We start from the raw sequence: 27,017 nt of genomic DNA on the forward strand, positions 1-27,017 counted from the left end.
GAAAATTACTATGTTTAAAAAGTTGTTGATCACTGGATATAAGTTTTTGAAACGAAAATTAGTGTTTGTAAGTATTATTACATTTAATTAATTTTAAATATTCTGAAACTTGAACTGTTTAAAAAAAATACTCTTAGTGTGACACTTAATTTTATAATTTTCAGCCAAATCATAATGATTAGGGGTGTCCAAAAAAAAAAATTTTTGAGTTAAATGTTGCACAGTTTTAAATATTGTTTCTTTGATTGAAAAAAAAACTTCTGTGCAAAATCTTAGGTGTTTTGGATAATATTTAGAGGTTGCTCAAGGAAAATAAAAATTTACTGTGTTAAAAGCATTCGCCGCAACAACAATAGTTAAAAAACTTGAGTTATAGTTATGATATACCATTAATCATTTTCAAAAAATTCCTTAAATAATGCAAATAATATTCAAATGTTGCACTATTTACAAGATCAAAAGTTTAGTCTGTAGCAACAGATGCATATGTCATCAAGATGCTTTTGCAGCAATCTAAAATGCGTTTTCTGTTGTCCTCAAAAACTTGTATTAGTTTTTGCGATGGGTTGATTAAATGTGCTCATAAGAGCAACAGAACGCTCAGCAGTGTCATTGATAACTTTCACAGGTTTAACAATTGCTTTAGTATAACGAAATTCAGCAGTTTCCTCCCAGGTCTTTGGATCGGTTCCAGATAAAATGGTTACATCAAGACCAAGTGACTGCAAAGCAGTAGTAGATGATGATGTAACAAGCTCATGAAGTTGCTTCTTTTCCAACTTTTTTAATTCTGCTGCTGGACACTTTTTACCCCTGACACTCCAATCAGCTCCACTTTGAATCATAGCTTCAAGCAACAGGCACAATCCATGCTGGTACATAGATATGAGCAGCAACGATACAAAATTTGCACAAGTTGTTCTGTTCTTTCATAGTCAGCTTGAATTCATTTCTTAAGAGGTAAATCTTCATACAATAGATGACTTTAGCCATCCATCTAGCCATGTGATAAGCACCCGGCATGTGAAAGTGATATTTCTTGATGGCATAGTCTGATAACAGAAAACCCAAAATTAAAAGGCACAGCTCGATCATCTTTTTGTAGTCTTCTCTTGGTAAGTACAAAGAGTCATCTGATAAGAAAGGCTGCAGAAAGCAGCCAGCCTCTGATCTAAGTTGCTGAAGCTGTGGTTTAGCAAGATGGACCTCATCTAATGGAGCGTAATTGGCTTGATTTATGCTTGGCCAACACTTCTGAAATCGTTCAAATAGAGCTATGTTGGGCCCACTGCTGGGTCCAAGCAAAACTGAGTATATTTCCCCAATAATTACTTCATGCACATGGTGATGGCAAGCAAAGTAGAGAAGATTTTTCTCCATCAACTTTTCTAGCAAGATGCACGCACCATTTTTGGAACCCGTGTTTGACGCTGTTGTGTCAAAACACAAAACAACAAAATAATTTGCAGCATTCCATATGGTCAGTAACTGGAAGGTTTTGCTTGTGCCAGTCCAGTGCCAGATGATATCTTTACAATACCCAGTATTTTCTCCACATTATAACCAGTCACATCAATAGCAATTCTATCAACATTGGACTTTGGATTTTCATAGTCGGTGCTGTCTCTCGCCATCTTACCATCCCAGTGGATGACCATATGTTGTTTTTCACTTGACATAAATTTCTGCTGAATACGATTTTCAGTTGATGAACCGTGCATGATGCGTTTGCGGCAGACTGTTGATCTTGATAATGATGTACTTTGGAGGTCCTCTCCACTTGCTCTAGCAATTGCAGCTGCCAATATAGTGAATTTTAGGTCAGATAAATTGATTCGATCAAGTGTGGATGATACATCTGGAGAAGACAAAATTTCATTGAGAATATGTGGCTTTTTATTTTTAGGACTTAGTTCACAGTCAGTTGATTGGGTTACTAGTTTTTTGTGATAAACCGAAATTTCTATTTCATAATCACCATTGTCATCAGGAATGTCACTGACTTCTGTTGCTTTGCTATCACTATCACAATCAAGACTAATGTGGCTACAGCTAGGGGTAAGGACAGCATTTGCTTTTTGACTTCTCTCTTCCTCATTCAGCTTTCTTTTTGTTTCTGCTTGTTGATTCTCTGCTGTTCGCTTTTCTTGTTGAATTTTACATCTTCTCCAGCCATCTTCATCATACAAGCATTCTTTTGGTCTTCCAGAAATATTTTATCTTCATCAATTTTAATTAGCTTGGTTGCATCCTTGTGTGAAATGTCAAACAGTAAATCTAATTTGATACTAAAATCTTTCTCTCTAGCAATCTGTGACTTACTAGCTCTTCCTTTATTCTTTTTAACTAAGTTGTATTCATCGACACATGTTTTCACTCTTGATACAATATGAGGCTGGTAAGTCATTGGAATTCTGGCTTTTTTCCAGATGTGAGCTAAACCATTAGATGTTGCTTTTGTACTGACTGGAACTATTTGTTTCAATGCTTTGTGATAGTGGAAAAATGTCCTTAACACATCAACCATCATTGGAAGGACATTGTTTGGTAGGTTCTTCTCAGGTTGACCAATCAACCATATTGCAGTTCGATTACGTGTCAAAGGAAAATTTGAAGAACTTATCTTTTCACTCATTTTCAGCAACAAGCTAAAATTAAATGATGCCAAATGAAACTCAACTTGAGAAATTAAATATTAATTTGCAAACATAATTTAAAATATGTGATCAATATTTCAATATGAATGTGATGAAATCATAAGTATTACAAAACTACAAACACTAAAGTAAGTTAAGTCACCTAATGATACTTAGCACTAAAAAACAAGATATTGGCATAACAGCTATAATTATTATTTTATAGGATTGAAATAAATAAGAACCTCAAAATCTTTAAATATTTCAGTTGTTCAGCAAAAAATTACAATTAATAAAAATGTTTTTCAATCAAAAATATCAGATGACATGATGGCTGCTTGTCACATGACCAAAGAAGTCAGCTCATAAAAGACAATGGCAAATTAAATTTGTTTAATATTTTATCTAAATTGAACATGGGATAAAATTAGGAAATTATTTAAGGCGTAATGCTGTTATTGTAAAACTAAAAGGCCATTGAGCAACCTCTAAACATTAATTTATTTTATATATCTTTTGCACAGTAACTTTTAATGCCAATTGGCACAAAATAAACTAGTGTGCATTTAGATCAGTGAAAAATTTTTTTTTCCAGTGGTTATGTGAACACCCCTAATAATGATACCCTAAGAATGCATAGATGTAAGGGTGCATGATGCTGTATGCTGTATGTCAGGAGCATCTCTTTCACTAATGATGATGCCCTTATATTATTAGGACTTCTCTTAATGAAAGTTAAGAAAATCCTTATGAAAAAAGGTCCCATCACAATATACATAGATATTTTCAGGTGTGGAAAAAAAAAAAAAAATTTTTTGTTTATTTTCTTGTACTTATCTATACAGAAAACTTGTTCATCTTATTCATCAGTTTTTGTTCATCTTGTTCTCTTTTATGGACCAAATAATCAAAGCATGACTTCAACTCAACCATTTGCATTTGCTTCTCCAGCACCCTTACAATTCATATTTGTAATGGTGTGTGATGCTTAGGGTGATCCTGCCGCCCTTATGTGCTCTGATTAAGCCTGACTTTTTTTTGTGGGTGAGGTTCATGATAAACAGTAAAAATCTGAAATTTTAAGAAAAATGGACAATCTTTAGTGGTAGCAGATTTCAATTGATTCTCATAATTTTTCAAAATTTGTTGATAATTAGGAGGAAAAACTTATAACTATCAGTATGAAACTACAAGAATGTAAATTGAAGTATTACATTATTCAATGGACCTTATTTTTCCCTTCTTGTACTCAATGTTTATTACAGAAAAAGATATTTATTTTAATTACAAAAGCAGTTGAACAGTTTTATACAAAATTGTCTTTTATTTTTCAATTGTGTTGTTTTTTGTTGCTATTTTACGGATGTATTAATAACTTATTTCAAACTTTTTTTAGATAAAAATTAGAATATTGACAAATTAGGTGGGTAAAAATGGCTAAATCTAAAGACCCAAGATATTTCATACTAGAAACCATCCCTATTGAATCTGATAAGGATATACGATGATCAAGGTTACCAACTGCTTGTCAGTTGCTTTTAAGTTTTCTTGCACACTTTACTTCAAAATCTAAGAGAGATGCAGCAAATAAAACAGTTAAGTCAATTCTACCATTTTATAATCAGACAAGAATACAAACAATTAAGTCTAATAAAATGGCAGAAGAAATCATAAAATCATTTGAGAAGTTAAAGAGTCTGTTAAAAATTGAGCATGCCTATAGAAACACTGTCGAGAATACTCAAAACATTATTGAATTTAAAAACAAGCTAACAAAAACAATGAGGTTCTAGCCACATGATGTGCTAGATAAATTGGTTGATGCAGAGGATAAACAGTTTCTGATCGGCATGATGACTGATAGGACAGCATCCATAGACTCAGTTGATCTTAAGCGTAGTCTCGTGGAAGAAAAGTTACACGACAGAAAATTTGCTGAAAAAGAAATATAAAGAAAAAGAACGGCAATCAAATATCTTGAGATGTTTTAAAAAAAATTTAATGGAGATAGACGAAGGTTGTCTTGGATGTGTTTATGAAACAAAGCAGTGTTCTCACAAAAGAAGCTTGAAAACTGGCAAAACTGTGTTTATACCACATAATATTCTGAAATTACCTATAGTTATTGAAACAGCTGTTAGAAACAAAATTACACCTACTGAACTCAGTTCTTTATTCCACTCAAACATTTAGAAACAAAATTACACCTACTGCACTCAGATTAACACCATATTAGAAACAAAATTACACCTACTGCACTCAGTTCTTTATTCCACTCAAACATTTGTGCCATACAATTAACATTTCTATGTTAATCAATATATATATATATATATATATATATATATATATATATATATATATATATATATATATATATATATATTGATTAACATAGAAATTTCTTATTTTGTTTGAAATATCACTTTCTCTAAGACGAAAGTTTTACTTTGGGTACTTATACTTTTAGTTAAATTTACTTTGGATCCAAAAGTATAATTCAATCATCAATATTTTTACTCTTGCATTTTTTATTTTAAACCATTTAGGAACAAAATAGAGTGTGTGCAGACAATTGCTACCAAGATAAAGAGCTCCTGGAAATCTCCAAAAAATGGTCTTTTTCATTGGGATAGCAAGTTAATTGATTCACTTGACAAAAAAAATTTTAGGGAAGAAAGGCTTCCAGTTCTTCTTTCAGGTCCCTCTAAAATAAAACTTTGGCCAGTCAATTCATGTAAATTTAGGCACTAATGAACAATTTACATATTAGCATATTTATATGCTAATATTTAGCACTTTATACTTTATTTCTATTTAAAAAATATATATTTTTAGGTTGTTCAGGTGTAAAATTACTGGGTGTACCAGTGCTTTCATATAAACCCACCAAGAAGATGGGACCAGTGATTGCTAAAGCAACATATGAATTACTAGAAGATTGAAACTGCACAGATTGTGTGGCAGGCATGGTTTTTGACACAACAGCATCAAATACTGGGGCTATAACTGCAGACTGTGTTTCAATCCAAAATTTATTGAACAGGCCACTTCTATGGCTTGCTTGCCGACATCACATAGGAGAGATTATACTAACTCATGTATGGAACAGTTTAAAGATCGAGATTTCAAAAGGTCCTAATATCAATCTATTTTTAAGGTAATCTAATATGTTTATTATAATTTTTTATTATTGTTATTAAGTATTTAAAATTAAACTAACATCAGCGTTATAAGCAACAATATAATGAATGCAATTTTTGATTTTTAAATTTAAGAAAAACTTTGAATAACTGAATTGCCAAACTATTAAAGACTTAGACATCCCTCGAATATGTTTGTTGCATTTTGTTATATTCCATGGTGGCTCAGTGTACCTATATCTTCAATAGCTCCTACTAACGATTTAAATCTTTTTAATTAATTATTAGAGTATAAAGTTATTGATTTTAGTATTGCTAATGCTGCTCTGAAAGCTTTCAGCAATCACATGTGGTATCTCACTGAGGAGTTAGCTCCACTGTCTTTATTTAATAATAACTTAGAGGACAAGCAGAGGTAAAAGATTGCAAATAAAATACTGTCACTAAAAAATTATGTAACATTGAATGAAATAACTTCAAAAAGAAAAGGGTCAGGGTTTGGTAAACCTATATTTCCAATGGTTCCTAAAAAGGCTGTGAATGATTTAACTGATTTTATTGGTGAAGACTCCCCAGTATTTTTCACCATACTAAATATAAATAGTAGTTTTCTCAGGGAACCGGTTACAGAATGGCATAAAAATGAAGATTTTTTAGCTTCCAAAAATGTGGTTTCTAGTTTATCTGTTGTAAACGATTCTGCTGAACGCGGAGTAAAGCTTTGTAGTGATTTTGAAGGAACTGCTAAGAAAGAAAATAAGTTCCAGAACATTATACAAGTTGTAGAAAACAACAGAAATATGTTGCCCAACCAAAGAAAAAGGCACTTAGAAGCAATCAGATAGTACATTAAATTCTAATTGGATTGTTTATTTTTTCTAATTTTCATTTAATAGAGTTACTCTTTTATGTTGCTACACCTTCAAATTTTAATATAACATTAAGTTTTTTGTTAACATTTGAACTTTATTTTATTTTTAAAACTTAATGTTAAAATTTTTGACTTTATAAACATTTAAATATATTTTAAACTCAATTTATCATAATTAATTTTCAGAATGGGTTCCAACATATATCAGATTAGTCCATTTCGCTATTAGACAGCATTTCACCAAAAACAAAGAGACTAACTGAAAATATGTTTGTGCTCTTTTCATTTGTGTAAAATAAATAACTGCTCCCTACCCTACTTTCCTCCCTAAATAGCACACCTAATTCTTAAACTTGTTTATTTGACTCTCTTTATACCAAAAGGCTTTTGATTTAAACTTTAAATCTGAATAAAATAAAAAGATATATTAGGTTGTCCAAGAGATTTGTATGCTAAAAATTGAAAATTTTCAATTTTTGCATACAATAAAATACTTTGATTGAAATCTGCTACCACTAAACATTGTCCAATTACTCTCAAATCTTTCCAAGCTTTTAGCTACAAATAACCTCCTCACCAAAAAAAAGTCAGGCTTGTTTACTCAAAAATTTAAAAATTGTGGGGCGGCAGGATCACCCTAATGATGCTGTATATGTATCAGAAGCATCACTATCACTGCTTAAAAGTCAGGTCTAGAAATAGGCCTAACAAAAGGAGAGTTCAAATAATAACAACTGTTAAGCCATATTTAATTGGTCATCAAGACTCCTAAAGTGAGTGAAGATGCATCAGGAGCATCACTGTCACTGCTTGAAATCAAGTCTAGAAGGTATAGCCTAACAACAGTACAGTTAATGATTAACAGGAATGGAACTTTTTAAAGAAACACAGGTCCTGTTCTTACACAGAGTATCAGTTAGGGTGGTCCAAAATGTGAAAAACAAAAAAAAAAAGTTTTTTTATAATGTTCAAGTAGGCGATGTTCGTAGTAAAGTAAATCTTTTAATTGTTTAGAAATGAGATATGTTTCATTTTTGAAGTTACACTCTTTTATACACTGCACAATATTTTACATGTAGTTTTTAGTTTGTGAAGCTTTCAGAAAAATTATTATAATTATTGTTTTTACACATTTCCTAAAAAATTTTTCCAATTGTCAACTGAAAAGTTCGGAAAAAACTTGTTTTTCCCTCAATTATTTTGAGATAAATGACTCTTATTTTAGACAGAATAACAATCAAATCCATTTCACCAAACAGCACATTAAAAGTTTTGTAATGATGAATTATTAAGTAACATAGTATTAGGAAGGAAAAGTTAAAAACATGGTGTGTACATATTTCACATGATTTTTTATACGTCTTTTTGAAACTTTGTTTACCACAAAGCATGCAGCTACTTTATATTGTGGATTTTTAATAAAATTTACAAATCAGTCTTAGTTTCTAAATAAATGCCATACTTCAACTGTATTTATGAAGGAAAATGAGTAAAAATAACAAAGCTAGAACTTCAATTTAACATAAATCTACTGTTTAATATTTCAAATGTTTTGTAAAACATTAAGTAGTTTAAAGAAATTTTAATGTTTTATAGGACTTTGAATGTTTAAAGAACTTTGAATGTCTACATTAGGCATTCAAAACAACACTTAAATATGTACTTAGGATGTGTTTACTATATAAAGCATTTGTGTTCTTAAACAACAGTAAGATGTTGGTAGTGGGACAAATATATAAACACATTCACAAGACTCTGCCAGAAAAAAATTAAGCACTTAAATATATTGAAGACGAATTGTCAAACAAAGTTGTTGCAGCAACGTATAGTGTATCAAAAAAAAAAATCATACTAACATAGATCATAAATAACTATCTTGAAAAAAAATTTGTCATCACTTGAAGAAGGTCAAATTGTAAAATGTTAAAAGCTTTGCAGTGCTGTTACTGAGACTTTAGAACATGCCGCTTTTAAAAGGTTTTTGAATACCCATAGTCATTTTCATTACATGATGCCATAGTCCAAGAGAAATCAAGCTTATATGCTATAGAGCCTCACTTTAACAACTTTAAACCTTCAGATGCTTGGTTATGTGGATGGAAAAAATGAAGAAAAATTACTATAAAACGAATTCTGGAGAATCAAGTTGGGGAATTAGTAATTAACTAGAAACAAGCGCCACTACTAAATGAATTAGGAATAAACATCACAACAAAAATAAAATGAATTAGGAATAAACATCACAACACAAATAACACAGCCTATGGATCTAGGTGTTGTTAGATCACTGAAAGCAAGATTACCAGAAGGTTAGAGTATAACAAACCTCTAACAGGAATTTCTATCTTAAATGGAATACAAATGTTGGTATTCGCTGGGAATGCAGTATTAATCAAAACGATTGTAAGCTGTTTGCATAAAATAGGAATCTCTACTGCAAATCAAGAAATAATTAAAGCTAATAAAAATGACCCATTTAACGATTTAGAGGATGAAATTGATGCTTTGTGTAATCATGAACTAGATCTTTTACCAGAATTTATTATCACAGTTTCATTTAACTGAATTTTAACTGAAGTATTAGCAGTTTTTGACAGCAAAAAAAAAAATTACTAATAAAAATGTTTTTGCTATCAAAATCTACTTAAGCATCAAAAATGGAAGAAAAAAAATTGGAATGTCTTTAAAAAACTCAACTACTGATTGCATTACAAATGAGGAAGAAGTTCAGTTAGAATGTCTAAAGATTGAAGAAAGCATAGATACATATTTTGCAAAAAATAAGAAGCAAACTATAATGAACCTGTTTAAAGTGAAATACTTTAAAGTTGTAAAAAACATAGTCTTAAGTATTCAAACACTTTTTTCCCTTGTTCTTCTACCTAAATTATGATTTTCATAAACCTATAAATATGAAAAAAATCTTTGGTCCCTTGCAAGTTTAAAACAACTGGCTTTTACTGTATATATAAATTAATTATTCAGATTTATACCAATTATGTCTAAATTATTAATATTACACTTTTCTCTATGTATTTAAGTACCTACATTCAGAGTAACAGGACCATCTACTTCTGCTTTTTCTGTTTCACAAGTAATTGAATACATTGAAACACTGGTAACAAAGCAGTTATAAGATCCCAACTTTACTGTTACACCAATAACACTATTTCCAAAACCTGATCCTTTTATAGTGATTGGTAAACCACCTGTTGATGCTCCTTGGTCAGGTAAAACTTTATCAACTGAAAGTTGATATCTGAAAGTAAGAAGTTACAAGAGATAATACAAAGAAAAAATGTATTGTTTAACATTTAACATTTTGTAATTACAAAACACAATATGTAATTTTCAATAAAATAATAAACGGCATGAAATAGCTTACAATTTATTATTTTACTCCATTACAAAAATTGAAAAGATATACACTTAAACACTTACTGGAATGTAATATTCATAGAATGACATTTTCCAAAACCATCCACAAAAACATCAACTTTTTGAAAACCAGCTTGAAGTTCACCTTAAGTTTTTTAAAAAAACTAATCATTTACAATAAACTGATGATTGATTGCACCAACTGAAGATTGGTTGCATATAGTTTGCATAGACAAACTGCATGTTTGGTTAGTTATAATAACACATCATTTGCATAAAACTTAGAAATAAATAAAATTTACTTTAAATAAGTTTTCAAAATATTTTATAGCAGTATTGAAATTGTATGACTTAATTTTAATAGGAAGAAAGTGAAATTTATTCCAGATAAAGGGTATAAGGATTGCCTGTTGTATTTTTCTTAAAAAACCATTATTATTTACAAACGTTATTATACTATCTACCAATTTTTTATTATTTTCCTATTCTTTCCTATTATTTTTTAAAATTTTTTTTCTAGTACTTTATTAAGTAATTATATTTCCCTAATCTCATTGCAAACTACAAAAATGACAAAATTTTACTTAAAAATTGTGACATCACAACTGCTTCAATTTTATAATTGGATTAATGAGTATCTTTTTTTAACTATCATATCTTGGTGATTAACTTTATTCTGTGCAGAAGATATATATATTGTCTTAGCTAAAAACAAATCCACCATTTTAATAATAAAAAAGGTCCATGATGATAAAATGATGATAACGATAAAATGAAATAGTTTGTAATAATCTAATGAATTTGTAGAAGAGAAATACTTACCAACAGTACACATTACATTTGTAGCAGTTTTACTTGTAACAATACACTCCACTTCACCAATAAACACTTTCGTTTTGTTTACACACCCATTACAACTTATAGCAACATTTGTCCCATTTCGTCCCACTGATGGTGTTATTGCAAAACATTGGGGTGTAAATGCTGCAGAGTAATTATATCCACAGTTTCCGCGTATTTTACACTTTGATACAATTCCATTAACTGATACAACAACCTGAAAACAAAGAAAAATAACACTTTTTAAAGCAATTTTAACCCTAAACCCTTTTGCACAAAACAGCATGTACAACACAATTTCTTAAAAGCCTTTAGCCACTTTACTTGAGGAGTTGGCTCAGCAAGCTGAAGAAACTCTCCTGGTAGTGGTCCAAATAATATTCCACCATCTTGAATAGTTGTAACACTGCTCAAAACACCTTGGCCATGAACATTATCTATTAATAACTGCAACGGTTCTTTATCTCCTCCCCCAGAAAACCATTCAACTCTCCATTCGTACCGTGAACAATTGGCAGAACCAGTTATAACAAACACAGTTTTGGGTATATAATCTTCTAGCGTTTTTTTTAAACTGACTGGATCCACATTGAGAGGAATGTCTAAAAACATTCAACAATATTAGCTAAAAATAGCCAAAGAAAGATAAAGTAATATAATAAATAAAATACCATAATATGATTTTGATAATGCTTGAAAGTAAATATTTGAAAGTAAAGAAAATATTATCTTTATAGCAATTTTCTTTATTCAAAAAAAAAAAAACAAATTTAAAAATTGAATAGTAAGAAAATAATTACCATTAGTTAAATATGTAATAATTACCATTAGTTAAAACAACTATTCCGTCATCTAACTTGTATGCAATCTTGAAAGTACCAGATAGCGGTGGAGAAGAAGATTGATATTTATATGCTGGAACTGGTTTTCCATCACTAATTGCTTGAAAAGCAAATGAGTTGTTCCCACAGTTATTGACAAACATTGAAACAGCCCATTTTCTCACTGCTGGGTTTCCAGTGGTATTGATTCCAGTTTTGTTATCAACCTTTAAAGTATCTACCCACATCCCAGGAGCACTATCAACACTATCAACTAAATAGATAGAAATAGTTCTAAATACAGATTTTCTTGATTTTCAATAATAAAAAAAAGTCAGTTTTCTTTTGGTTCTTCTTCATATCCCAGGAGCACTATCAATCCTATCGACTAGCTAAAGTTAAATAGTTCTAGTTTATGAATTTCAGTAATAAAAACAAGGACAATAAAGTAAGGAGAATGCAACATTTAATAAAGAATTCAACTTATTTTTAAAATAATGTGATGAGAACAATCTTTAAAAACGGAAATCTTCTTTGGCATTTCTTTCAAAATAATAGCACTTTGTTACTTTAGCACATTACTCACCAACTCTCAACATGTTTGCAATCCACACTTCATCCACAAAAATTGGAATTGATGCATCTTGAGAAGGATCACGAACAAGTTGTATAGAAATCACATATATAGGAGAATATTTAACATACCAATTTTCAGCTGTTATGGAGTCTTTCATGTTCATACAACCCATTCCTCTATTGTCAACATTAAATTGGTAATTCCTTGTCATTACAGCTGTTGAACCATCAGTTTTTTGATAAGACAATTGTAAATTAATAGTGCTTGCAAACGCACCACGAACAAAGAAGCACAACTATAACATATACTAAATCGCATTAAAATGTTATCATCCAAATACAACAAGATCCAAATCACCAAAAAAATACAAAAAAACTACTTAGGTTTAAAAGTAAGTTTTTATCATTAAAATTAACTGAAATGAGAAACATACAATTAAGAACTAAATATGAATATTGAATATTGTAAATAAGTATGAAATCTTAAAAACTTGTAGAGATATAATATTTCATGCACAACTTTAACAGATCTAGATGTTCTAAATTTATGCTTACATATTGATGTATAAATATATTGATTGACGACTTTTTAGTACCATCATCAGCTACAGTTTGATCAGCATAAAATATTATTAACTCTTTAGAAAGTTGAAGCATGCGACGACCACAAAAAGGACGCTGGTTTTCTATACGAATGCCATACTCTTGACCTCCAATTATCTTATCAAACTCATAGCCCTCAGAATAAAACACATTTGCTCCTGAAATATCAAATAATAATTGCTGTGGAATAAACAAACAAACAAAAAAATGCTAATAAGAGAAAGTATCAGAGCATATATGCAAACAACTTTTGATAATAAAAAAAAATTTCTATATTAACAAATAAGATTTAAAATTTTAAAAATAAAAAGTTATCATATTAAGTATATTAAAAATTTCATAACCTCTTTTTTAAACATTAAAACTGATGATTAAACATCGAAACTATAATTGGGTGGAATTAAGTGTTCTATTATATATATATTTTTAATCTGAGTTAAGATATAAAACGTAATTAAACTTTTAATTTCCAAACAAAATTTCCAGTTTACAGCATTTGGAAAAACAAATCATATCTTCCTGCTTGGTATCATTCAAGCTTTTGATCAATTTTAGTTTGAAAAAAAATTGAAAAAAACTTTATACAGATTGACTATAAATAAGCAAAATATTTCACCCAGTTTAACATTTGAATTGTTATAAAAATGGAGTATTTTAGAATGTTTCTTTGTATTGTGCATAACTGTAGATGATTGTCTTTAAGATTAATAATAAATTCAAAAAAATTATTATACCATTAGTTGAGGAAAATGAGCAATTTTCTGAGAAGATGTCTGCTTTTAAAATGCTTTCAATATCTGTGAAAGATTTATTTACTGAGAATGGCCTAGTGATGCGGTCTTCTAATGCAAACAAAATTTGGCTGCTTGCATTTAGTTTGCTAACATCAATTATCTAAAAAAACATACTTTACAAGTAATAAAACAGATTACAAACTATTGGTAAAAGTTTTAACATACCAACAAAAGCAATAACAATAATAAAAATGTCAGTAATAATATTACAGACACCCCCTGTTATACTTTAGTATTTCATTGGTGTATAGGTCTTGAGTAAAACTTAACAGACTGACCTATAATCATCTCTACTTCTAACAAACATAAAAGTTAATTTAAAACATCAATACCAAGATACCATTGTAATTTAATGCATGTAATGCATTAGAGCATAAACTAGATAAAAAAAATACATATCTTATAACTAGTTTATGTTCATAATTAATATTTGCCTTTCTGTTTTCTTTTCTTTTTTTCTTTTTTTTTTTTCTTTTTTTTATAATAATTCATTTTAATTAGCAACTGATTTTTTTTAGCAACAATCGCTGTTCAAATAGACTACCAGACAAAAGATTCTATTTACATTAGTATGAACAAGCCCACCATAGCCAAAAAGAAGTTCTACCAGTGCTGATGATGGTATAAGTATATTATAATTAATGCAAGTTTTTTATATAGAGGCAGAATCAACTAAATGTATAACTCCTAAAAAAGTATTTCAAATACAGTAAATGTATTTGAAATACTGCACATCACTGCTAGCATCCAGTACTCACAGCATTACTAAAAATGTGTTTACCTGTATTTCTGGTTTGTAATCAGAATATATTGTTAAACTTTGAATTTCATTGAAGACATTATCTACATCAGCATTACTTAGATTAGTTTTATATCCTAGCAACCCAACCTCCAGCTGATATTCACCACCATAATCTGCTAAATACACTTTGAAAAAATATTCTCGATCACTTCTCATAAACATCTTTGCAGATTTTTGCTCTGGATACCTGAAGTAAGAGGTACCTGTCCAAGCATTGCACCAAGCAACTTTTACCTAAAGGGATAAAAGTATACATACAAGTAGAATCTTGATATAGTGAACAACCAGATATAACAAACACCTTGATGTAACAAACTAAACTCTTCTCTCCTGGCTTAACTCTTATGTAACATTCCACATAAAAACTTTGATATATTGAATAATGATAAAATCATACAATGTTTACCATTTTTGTGGTTGACATATTTGAAGGAGAATCACTGATTTCTAAAAAGCTTAAATCATCAGCATTTATTATAATATGGTAAAAGCCATCTTGTGGTGGTCGCAAAAATCCTGTAACTCTTGCTCCAATACTATTATATCGTGATGCTAGAAACATAATTTTGCTATAAATCTGCAGTGCCAAATCAGATGTGTTTTGGACAACTGGAACTGGATATGTTTGGTTATATTTGTTTTTTACATCTGCCACATTATAACTTACAACTGGCCAGATTTCAGCATCATAGCCACGCCCACCTTAACAAAAATATAATTAGGATAATAATATTGACAAGGTACCTATCAAAAAATAAAATAAGATTAACATTCTCTACAAGCAAAAGCTGTCTTTACAAATTTCTCATACATTTACACTGCATAGTTTTCCAAAAATATCCTTCAAAAATCATAACAAAAAACCACCTATACATTTTGATGATTGCTTTTTTTTTTTACTGGTAAAAATTAACTCCATAATGTCATTGGATGTTATAGCACTTAACACAACAGAATTACATGAAGCCATATCCCTTTTTGGCTTTTTCTGACTACATTGTTAGATATACATCATAAGTGGTTAACAATATTGTTAAAATCAAACTACTATCAGATGCTTTAGCGCAAGTCTTAAAATAATCTTGGTTTACATTACTTTTCTTATTGTGTTATTTCTAAGAGAAAAAAGAAGGAAAATATCACCTGGGAATATATCACCAGTTTGGTATGTTCCATTGAGTGGCCCTGTTTGGCATTTTATTACTGTATCATTAACTGACAACACTGTGCAATCAACTCCGTGAACTTTAACTTTCACATTATCTTCGATATTTCCAAAGAATCTTCCAGTGATTGTGATAACAGTTCCTCCTTCTGTACTGCCACTTCTTGGCAATATAGTTTCAATTTCTTGATTAAAAAAAAGTAAATAAATAACAATATTATATCATACTATTTTAAAATCATTTAAAGACATTAAATAAAAAGTTAAACTTTTAGTTATGAAGTTTTCCTAAAAATATTTCACTTCTAATGGTGCATTCCTAGGACAAGAAAACTCTTTAAAAATCCTATAGAACTTCTACAATCTTTTGAGACTCTATAGAAGTTTTTAAGATTCATATAACTTTGTATAGACTTTTTAAACATTACAGACCTTTTTTATCCTAGGGTGTAACAGAAGAGCTGCACACTTAGTTTTTGAGGGTTAATTTAAAAAAATAAGAAATGCAAGTTTATAGGTTCTTTTACATTTCCTTTTTAAAAAATATTTGATAATTACTAATTTATAGCTAGACCAATGTTATATATCACAAATAGAACTTTTATAACACAAATAATTTTTTCATCATATAAAAAACTTTCTCCATGTTTTCTTTAGTTTTTTTTAAAAAAAGAATTCTAAAAAATGGTTAACCTGCAAAAGTTTGATAGTTGTAAATATAATCATTTTGATCAACCATTATTGAAGATTTTTCACGTGTTGAGCGACCAGCTGAATTGCTTACGATGAAAGAAGATCTCCAGGAGCCTTAACAAAAAGCAAAAAAGAAAACATCAAACAAAGATCTTTTGAGTTCTTAAAATGCTTTCAGCATTTTTAGAATAGGCTTTTTAGCAGTAATGTGCATACTAGAAAGGTTGTAGTGAATTAAACCTGCATGATAACTTACTGCATGCACTTTAAAACATTTTATTGCTTTTTATGACACCATAAAAACTGTGAAAAACAAAGCACAACAATTCAAACCAGTTCCTATTGAAGTTTAATGTTTGAAGCACTGTTTTTAACACTTTGTGTTCCAAAACTTTTTTTATGAAGTTTTGAATTTACTTTGTGTGTTTTGTATTACATAAATTTGTACCTGTTTCCTTAAAAATCGTTGTTTATAAAATTTACAGCCTTCCATCAAGCTCTACAACAAACCCATTTTTAAACTTTCAAATCCTGTTAAAAAAATTAAAAACGCAGACATCATTTTAATCCAAAATAAGAAAATTATTTTTAACAATTTTTTGTCATAGTTTTCCTCAAAAAGCAAAACCACTTGATTACTTGGTTTCAACTAAACTGATATATCTTTAAACTGACAACATCAATTTATTTTTTTTTTAACTAAAAATTGTAATATTATAAAGTTGACCTACAATTTTATTTTCAAACTTCAATCTCTTTTAAGCATTTCTGATTTTTATTAAATCTTTATCTAAGTTCAATATGGGAAATTACAAAAGTAGGTCTTAATACCAGTAACCAGTTTCCCATTTCTTTCCATTTCAACTTGAAGAAGTGTTAGAATAAAAGGACTTGTGAAGGGAAAGAAGAGATTTTCACAGAATATATATATATTCACTGAAATGAATGGTAAACCTTAAACCAACAACAGTGGGATTTTTTTACTTAAGAAAATTAATTGGTAAGAGAGAGAACCAATGTCACTAATTACAGCACATTTGATAATTCAATTCATCACCCACTATCATTGTCAGTAAAAACAGAACTTATTTTTCTTTTTTATTTGATACTTTTTGGCATTTTTTTTCTCTTTCAATAATACTCTTCACTCAAGAAATTTAACTTAAACATGTTCTTACCAGTGTTAAAGATTTTAACCAAACTAACGATTTCAAATGATTGATTATTTCCCATCAAAACTTTAGTTAAAAAGCAAATAAATATCTTTTTTTGTCTCATAACTTCTAATATTAACAACATGCAATTAAAAAAACTTCTTTAGAAGAGTTTTTGAGCTTACCAACAGTCTTTATTTTTGGTGAGCACATCACCCAGCCATCATACCACCAATAAAATGGAGTCAGGTCAATAACACCAATGCTGAATAACAAAGTAAAAAAATTTTAAAAAAATAAAATTTCCTAAACATATATCAAAATTAAAAAAACAAATAAAAATATATACAGCTCGTTGGTTTCAGGATCGAAAGATTCACATATGTCATTCCCAACAAACATTCTTAAAAAAAATAAAAATATTTCAGGATAAAAAACAAACACCTACATAGTAGGTTGGTATATACAGAATCTGTATTAAAGAAGTACTTAAATATTTTTCTCAATAATCTCTTTCTTGACTAAAAATTAATCAAGACCTAAAAAACTAGAAACAAAAAATACTTTGAGATTTCATTGTTGTTAGGATCAAAATCTGCAGATAATCTGCTGATTTGTTTTGTAAAAATAACACCTTCCAGACGCACTGTCTCACCTAAAATCAGAAAGTTAGCATTCATTCTACTAATCTATAAGACATAAGCAGTTTTTTGTTTGATAAGCAAAAATAAAACTAAATTACTCAACTAGTGCAAATAATTAATAGATAATTTATACTTTAAATTGAGAATGAAATTTGTTTAAAAGTGAAAATGCAAACTTTTTTAAAGAACAACAAATTCAAATATAGAAAATGTTTCATAAAATGGTATTACCAGTTTGATTAGAGATTTTGCTTTTTTAATATTAGTATCTACCTTTTTTTTCACTAACTATTTGTTACTATAAACTTAATCATATTTATGTAATATTATGTAAAAGCACTACAAATGTACAGTGATCCATGTAAAATTAAACTGTACAGGGAAAAAAAAAGTGTTTGTTTATATTATGATATGCACTATGGATGTACAGTGATCAGTTTAAAACGTAATGATATAGGAAAGAAAATGATACCAGGTAAACCAGCTGATGGTGTAACTTTTTTTAATTTCGGAGTACACCCATCTCGACGCTGAAATACATGCAGAAGTAAAAGAGGTATAAAATTTTGCAGCAAAATTATATAACTACTTTTTCTGTAATAAAAAAATTTTGCTAAAATTAACTTATAATTACATGTGTGTGTGTGTGTGTGTGTATATATATATATATATATATATATATATATATATATATATATATATATATATATATATATATATATATATATATATATATATATATATATATATATATATATATATATATATATATATACATATATATATATATATATATATATATGAGAGAGAGAGAATATAATCCTTACATAGAAATTAATTTTTGGTGAAGAAACCTCCACTCCATTTACAAGTACAGTGAGGAAGTAATCAAATGTAGATTCATCAGAAGTTTTTCTTAAAAACATTGTTTATTATAAAGAATGTTGGACAACAACTGACATCAGCAATATATTATCATCATAACTATTATCAAAGACTCAAAAGTCAAACATACTTTTAGCTAGCTGGACCAAGTAAAGCTATTTAGCTATGTTATTTTTTATTTAAAATTTACTAAAGCTATTTACCTTGTTTCACAACTTAAAATTTCATGGCTGGAGGCTGTATTGATAATATCACAATAGTTTACCACATAAGAAACAGTATTTGTTAACATCACAACAACTGTATTAGTTGATTGATCAGGGAATTCTAAAATGTAAGAATTTTTTCATTTTTATTATTCATAAGAAATTTCATTACTCAAACAACAACATGATTACTGATTCGAAGAAAGTTGAATCAATAAACTTATTAAGGCCCATTTAGATAAGACTTTGCGTTGATATAAATATGGTTTTTACAGTGTTTTTGGTTACATTTTGATATTTTTTGTCTACTTGAATAAATTAATTCAGATTTGAAAGCCTAACTCAAAAAACCCTTTTTCACCTTCACACTGATTTTTAAATGTGACAGCAAACAACAATCCTGCAACACTCACCAAAGTTTCTTTTTTTTCTTTTTTTTTTTGTTTTTTTGTAGATTTAGATCTGTTTCCAGAAGGCCAATCTTCAGCTCTTCTGGTGTGTGAGTTTTCAACCATTTTTGTGTGCACATTTTCTTGTAAACTTGATCAGAATTTTGCTGAATCTATGACCATGAGACAATGTATAAATCTGATTCAATCCAATTTATGAGACCATGTATAAGTCCAACCAGAACTATACATGGTCTCATAAAGAGGCTTCAAGACCTTGCTCAAAATGTCATCTTGCTACAACTACTCAAAATGTCATCTTGCTACAACTATGTACTTGCCTACGTTCATCCTTATCACAAATATGTAGCTCGGTAACCTCTTCATACGACACACCTTGCAAAACCATTACAGATGCCAGATGATCTCCCTGAATTCATTGAATTTGTGATGCCACTCGAGACTCCATATGCATTAGGGTGGAGAGATTTTCAGAGCAAAAAAGGTTTAAATTCATATTACCTGAGGCGCAAAAAGTTGCATATTAAAAAAGTAGGAAAGTATTTTTTTTCTTCTGGTTTATATGACTTCTTCAGCTTCCTTAATGGGATTGAATTTCAAAATAAAATTGATTCATTTTAATGTTCATATTCTTTTTAGTCTACTTAAGTTTTGATGCCATTTAACTTCGTAGAAAATTGACTTCTAGACGTAGAATTCACAGTAAAGCACGAAAAAATTTTTTCTTCTTTCGAAAAAAGGAAAAAATAAGAAAAATTGGTTTCTACTTTCACGGCACACGTTGCTAAGGACATCAACGCTAATCCATTGCTCATAGCAACAGCATATTTAATATGTAATATAGTTTGAATTACAACAAAATATCGCAACTGTAAAAATATTTATGATTCTGAGAAATAATGAAACCAACAACAGTATTTATTAAGACATGTTGGGTGAGCCCCACTATCAATAAGAAAGAGAGGGGCCACGCCCGACATGCAATTGCAACCATAATCTATGCTTGCTACTGCATGCTTTCGATAAATGTGTATTAGGTTTTTTTCTCTTTTTAAAACTTGTACTTTTAATGATTTTACTATTTCTTTCAAAAAATATTGATATCTGTATACTTTAAATAGTTGTGTTAACAATTAGGAAAAAAAAAAAGTTGTTGGTAAAATTGGATGCTGACCGCAGAAAAACATCAATTCGGTTTAATTTAAAATTGTTCGGTTTTAAAAACTTTTATTTGATTACTAAAATATCTTTTTATATTTCAACAAATAAAAAATGAAATGAAACAGTTTTTAAAATCACTAGGAGGGTTGCCAATAGTGTAACTAGGGGTAAAACTGTTGTAACTTTGCCATAGAAAACTTTTAGATTACTTTTATAAAGTTTCCTATGGGGCCCTAATTTATTGTTCACTTAAATAAATTTAATGTTCTGAATGTTTTTTGTTAAAAAAAAAGTTTCAGAACTTCTTTTATTTAAAAAACCTCTCAAAAAATTTTAAAGAAACGAGGCTCCCATTACCTCACAAGCTCACATTACACACCCTATTAACGTAATTATGTGCAAGGTCATTCTTTGAAGGCATCTTACCTGGGCGACGGAAAACTCTGGTAAAAAAATTACAAATTGAATATGGTAGAACCCATTAGGCAAAAGACGTCTCTAGATCATCTAAGATTTCTCTAATTTGTATCTATCATTGATGCCTATATTTTAGACGTATATTAGACATCGAAAAAAGGTCTAACTTCAGTGATTCTATTTATATCCAATTGTAACGCATATTAGATGTATAAACAAGATTAAACATAGATATCTCTTTTCGGTAAAATATAGATACATTTAAAATATCTTCCATAGATCAGTTAAACAGAAAGAAGAAATTTTAACTTAAGACAAAATTGATTTTACAGAAGGATTATTATAAATGACCGCCATTTAAGAAACGTGCATGGCGGAAACTTGTTTCAAGAAAGGAATAAAAGTTTATACATAGCTAAGTTTACACTAACCTATGAACGACATAAGTCATAATGATAATGATTGTTAATGAGTTTTTAATAATAAAATTACATGCTATTATAAATTACTTGCTAATATAACGACGAAACATTTTTATGGTTTCAGTGCATAACATTTTAATAAAAATCACTTCATGATCTGAAAGATAAGAACGTTATTCTTAAGTTGATATTTTTATTTGTGCATATTTTATTTGTGCATTAAAATGTAATTTTAATATAAATGTGTATTTTTATAGTAATATATGGTGTTTTTAACAACGCCAAAAACTCCTTCAGTGGTTGGCTGTGTACATAACGTTTTCATAGAGAAAAACAGTTAAAAACAACAGTGAGAGGAAGGAGTTTTTAGAAGTTTGACTGGTGTGAGTTATTTGCCTTTTTTTTTTTCTTGAAATAAGAACAATTTTTATCTAGATACAATTATGCCCTTTACAAAAAGTTCATACCAACAACGACGTCGTAGATTCAAAAGGATTAGAAGATAATTATTTGGTAAAGGTGCATCATTTTAGATATATAAAAGATGCGCAATATACGTCTATTTTATTTATTTTTTATCGTATAAAATGCATCTAAAAGACGTCTATAAGATAGACGTCTACTTAGCGTTCATTCACGACGTGAATTTCAGATATCTTTTAGACCAATTCCCAGATGGATATTAGATACATTTTAGATATCTTTTTGCCTGCTGGGAAGGAGCTTGTAAATCTTGGAATGATAACATAATGGAAGTATCGAAAAAAAATCTCAGTCCTGAACCAAGCAAGTCAACGCCATTAAGGGCATTCGGTTTTAAAAAACTGTTACAACTCTTCCCTAATGTCCTATTTAAATAAAAAAAAATGGCATTATGGAAACCACCAAACCACCCAAATGTGGAACTCGAGAGTTGAGGCGTAAAAAAAAGGTAACAAAGAAATTCAAGCATTTCATTTAAAAATCCCTCAGACAGAATTTTTTATTTATTTCAATGAATTTGTAAAGTGTTTTTTAATTTAAAATCTAGGTAAGTCACACTGAGATGTTAGCTTAGCTCGAATGACTCCAACTCTTGCTTTACAACCATAAACTGATGTAGAAATATTTGATACAATCTTTATGCGTCATTCTACTGCTTGAGTGTGGCAAGGCATCTTCGCAATATCAATTGTAATCTCCAGCATTTAAACTCTGATTTGGCATTTTAACCGTTCGAATAGTCATCCGGTTATCATGGGATTCTCTAAATTTGAAAACTCATCTTAAACCTTAAACTTAAATCTTCTTAAGTTACAAGGCAATATGCATTCTTTTATCCACTAACACAGCCAGCAAAATAACTTTAGGATGACAGAAATAGGCATTTCTTAGGTATGGTAAATAAATCTTGTGTCTCATGTTCGTTGTATAAGAAACAAGATTTTTTTACCATTCCAAAGAAATGATTGGATCCATACATACAAGTTGGTTTCATTTTTATTTCAAACCAGCTGGCAGAGTATACTTTAACAACATACTTGGTCAAAATTTTGAGATCTAATGATGGATTTATTGTGGATACAAATAACCTTAAAATTCTGTTGGCTGTTGTTGACCAAAGTAAATATGAGATCTTTCCAGGATCTGTCAGTCACAAAGATATTGATGTCTTACCTCATGAGATTGCATTACAAATGTCAAAAAGATATTTCTGATCAGCACTTTACAGTACAATTCTTTTGGATTTTTGGAAGTTATTTTGGAAGTTCCACTTCAAATAGGTTTATATTAAATAACTATTAGTTTCTCACAGTTTCCAATTATTTCCAAATATTTTTCCAATTTTTCAACCTTTGAATTCTGTAGGATAATTTGTTTTCCCATCTAGATGCTGTTTTAGATGGCGGAAAGAGGTGGGTAATTTTTTTATCAACATTACCGGTTGCCATTCTATGAACTGTTCTCTGATCCACAAGAAAGTACCTTTTCCTTATACAAACTTTAACTTTGCAATGACACTCAGTAAAAGAAGCATACATCAAACATAGCTATTTTACATATTTTTTAAACATGGTCGCCTTGTCTTGTAACTTAAGAAGATTCTTTTTTCTAGACAATCAAACACAAAATTCGTTGATCGGAAATTATTGGAATGGATGCTTTGTTCCATATACCTTTCAACTCTTGCAGCACAATATTTGATAAATCCCTCACCGATGGATCTTTTCCATTAGCATTCACCTTTAAGAACAGCCTACAAATATGAAAATGTTTCATAAGATCTGCTTTTGTAGGAAGAACATTCTTCTCGAATTCTTTTTAAACCAAAAACCATACGAAACCATTCCTTACGAGTTTTAGGCATCTCTATCTGATATTAATATTTTAAAATCTCTTAAAAAAAAGCAAATGTCAATAATAGATAAACTAAAATGTGGATAAATTAGTTGCAATTATTTGAATTTCTTTGCATTTTAAACATATTTGACTTGTGCACGCATGTTTTCACAATAGACGACGTCTATTTTCAATAAAAATGTCATTTTTGAAGGTAAAGAAAAGCATGAAGAACTCTCAGCTAAATTAAAAAAGAAAGTTCGGCTCTTTTTTTATTCACCTAATTCTAATTTCTTTGTAAATCGCTCCACCCTAATGTTGCAATACACGTTGTATGCGTACCGCTAAGCCAGTATTTTAGCCCTGGTTCTCTTGAGGTCCCTAAGAGATGAAGTATGTAAATGATAAGTGTATCTTCGTTAAAACCCCATCTTTAAATTTGTTTTGATAACGCGGGACATACAAATTCGGGATAAAATTATGTATATGGAGAAGATTTCAGAATTTTGTTACGGCTTTGAGTACCTCTGGAGTTCGTGCAGTTCGTGTGCGACAACTCTTTTGCTGATCTTCAATACCTTTAACATCCACAAACAGACTTGTAGTGCAATATGCAAACTGACGACTAATACCCAAAGATTTTAAATTATTGAGAATGTCTTCAGGCATTTTCCCAAATATATCTATTTCAAATTCAGCAAAAACAGGTTATCACTACACTTCGTTTAATATGAGTTTTCTAAATTGTTATAAAACTGTTCATGAGTGTTGATTATCCAAATAACCTCAATAGCGGTTTTCCAAATTTGTTTAGATTTCAATATTCACTGAGTTTAAATAACATCGTTTGTGGTAGGTCTAGGTATATGATGATTGCAATATTCAGTCCATTTTAGTAAAAAATCGAAAGGTTGAAAAAGGAAAAAAGTTTTAAAACTTAAGAAAAAATCCCTCGAAATTAAAAAAAAAAAAAACCATTTGAGAAAAAGAGCGTCAGCAAATGAGGATACTTAGATACACACATCCCATCCTCAATCACAAAATGCAAGCGTTTTTTGTAACCATACTCAATTTCTCCATGTAGCATTTTGAAATAAGAAAACTGGGAGGTGGAATGAAATTTCCTGTGAAAGTCGACAAAATTATGAAAGATTTTTGAGGTTTTTTCAACGATCATTGTTGGTCATTGGGTTGGGTTCTTTACTTAGATACACACATCAGATCCTCAATCACAAAATGCAAGCGTTTTTTGTATCAATGCTCTATTCCCCCATGTAGCACTTTCAAATAAGGGAATTAAAATGAGAGAACTGGGAATTAAAATGAGAGAACTGGGAATTAAAATGAAAGTTTTGGTGTAAGTATAGTTACTTAATGACCAACAATCATCATTAAAGTTGGTTTTTCGTTGGTCAGCTGGTTTTAACATTTTGTACGTGTCACACAATGTTTACTTTTACCTTGGGAGTAGCGAACAACCATATTGAAACTTCTATTTGCATCTGCATATTGCGTAAATCTTTACAAAGTGTAAATAAAATCTGTGTTCATACATAAATGTTGCATATATTCACGCAACTGAAGTTCAGGACTTCAGCTGCTTGTAATCGGATACAAAAAAGGGTCTTTTTTGTTAACAACACGTCGAACATTCTTAATAAAAAAACTGGAAATAATACCTTTGCCGAAAATTTTAATGGTAGTACCCCCTGCCATGCTTCCGCAATTCGGTTGAATTGAGTAAACGCCGGGTGTTGCTGTAACTAAAGTATTGAAATTACATCAGTATCATTTTGAAAAACTTTTCATTTCTCTCCTGAACATTAGTCTTCTTAGCTTCTTTATTAAGCTTTTTTTTTAAAGTTTAGGAGACGAATAATGAGTATTTATGTTAATCTATGTTAATATATGTTAAGATATGTTAATAAATGTTAATATATGTTAAGCTTAGAAAAGGAATGAAGAGTATTTTACTCTTACTCAAAGAGGTTGGATTACATTATACTATTTTTTTTTGTTGTTTTTTGTTTTTGCTATAAACTTAACTTTTCTAAATTTCGAAAAATGGTTATTCAACGTAGATTGGTGTTTAACTAAATTTTTATTATTATTATTACTATTATATTATTGGCCATTTCGAAAAAAGGCATTGAAAGAGTTTGTGTTTAGCAAACAATAAGCTCAAAAAAATGGTACCTACCAATAACCGGAGATCCTTGGACAAGTAAAAGAAGGAAGCAGATATTAGTTTCCAAGCTTTTCATTATCGCTTTTTCATTTGATTCTATTCTTATATTTATTCTTCTAGACGCCTTCAAAAATGTGCTAACATACTATCATTTTTTTGTAATGAGCAGTTTTAACAAAAGTTACTAACGTTTATTGGTTCATTAAGAATTCTTCGTCAATATCTTCCGTCTCATTAAAATGGTGACGCAAACTTTTCTCCAACATTCAATCAACGTTGATTCAAGCAAATTTGATCCATGCAAATGTATTCAAGCGAAAATATCTTATTCGCTGTCAATACTAAATATTTAATGATGGACGTGCATTTAATGAAAGTTGAAGTCTGAGTTTCTCACGTAACAAAATAATTAAGTTGCTGTATGAAGACAATTATTAAAAATGAAAATAAAATCTTCTAACTTAAAATTCAAAGTGTGACTAAAAATTCTGGAAAATTCTAAATAATTCAAGTATTGTAAAGCAACGTTGTTTGGAAATAATACTCTCATTAAAACGTTTAAACTTATGAGCTACGAACAGGTTGATCAGTCAAGTCAAAAATTGTCGCGAGTCGAGATCATTGATTTGTGAGACGTTTCTTGCATATGTTTGGTCAATCTCGTATTATATCAGAAACATTGTCGTCGCGAATCACAAGGCTGTAAAATGGCTTCACTATCTGTGTCACATCCAGCCAATGATATATTATATATACTAGATGTCTAACTTGCGGGATTTTATTGGACAAAAAGTGAAGCCGCTTTTTTTGTTTACAAATTGAATCCGCCATTTGTAATAAGGGCAAAAACTATATCCGCCATTTGTAATAAGGGCAAAAACTATATCCG

The 27,017-nt window shown here is 29.6% G+C and overlaps 1 protein-coding gene and 1 pseudogene across 2 annotated transcripts in view; both read right to left on the reverse strand.

Moving 5' to 3' along the window:
• LOC149878713 (fibrocystin-L-like) overlaps positions 1-26,364 on the reverse strand; it is a 58,932-nt gene extending 32,568 nt beyond the window's left edge. For both annotated transcript variants that reach the window (XM_090071295.1, XM_090071296.1), the window contains exons 1-20: positions 26,141-26,364; positions 25,620-25,703; positions 19,209-19,332; positions 18,948-19,035; positions 18,593-18,650; positions 18,041-18,131; positions 17,826-17,879; positions 17,662-17,741; positions 16,323-16,436; positions 15,608-15,814; positions 14,871-15,166; positions 14,444-14,698; positions 13,603-13,762; positions 12,821-13,026; positions 12,276-12,561; positions 11,694-11,963; positions 11,193-11,470; positions 10,851-11,085; positions 10,092-10,173; positions 9,699-9,909 (exon numbers count right to left, since the gene is read on the reverse strand). In XM_090071295.1, the coding sequence (XP_089927421.1) occupies positions 9,699-9,909; positions 10,092-10,173; positions 10,851-11,085; positions 11,193-11,470; positions 11,694-11,963; positions 12,276-12,561; positions 12,821-13,026; positions 13,603-13,762; positions 14,444-14,698; positions 14,871-15,166; positions 15,608-15,814; positions 16,323-16,436; positions 17,662-17,741; positions 17,826-17,879; positions 18,041-18,131; positions 18,593-18,650; positions 18,948-19,035; positions 19,209-19,332; positions 25,620-25,703; positions 26,141-26,204 (3,243 nt within the window). In that variant the 5' untranslated portion in view covers positions 26,205-26,364. The remainder of the gene's footprint in view (positions 1-9,698; positions 9,910-10,091; positions 10,174-10,850; positions 11,086-11,192; positions 11,471-11,693; positions 11,964-12,275; positions 12,562-12,820; positions 13,027-13,602; positions 13,763-14,443; positions 14,699-14,870; positions 15,167-15,607; positions 15,815-16,322; positions 16,437-17,661; positions 17,742-17,825; positions 17,880-18,040; positions 18,132-18,592; positions 18,651-18,947; positions 19,036-19,208; positions 19,333-25,619; positions 25,704-26,140) is intronic.
• Positions 374-2,726, reverse strand: LOC149878714 (uncharacterized; annotated as a pseudogene).
• Positions 26,365-27,017: the final 653 nt, after the last annotated feature.

Source organism: Hydra viridissima, unplaced genomic scaffold, assembly GCF_058129835.1.
Source record: "Hydra viridissima isolate aposymbiotic clone 2 unplaced genomic scaffold, HvirCarnegie_v1 scaffold_14, whole genome shotgun sequence".
NCBI classification, from domain to species: Eukaryota; Metazoa; Cnidaria; class Hydrozoa; order Anthoathecata; family Hydridae; genus Hydra; species Hydra viridissima.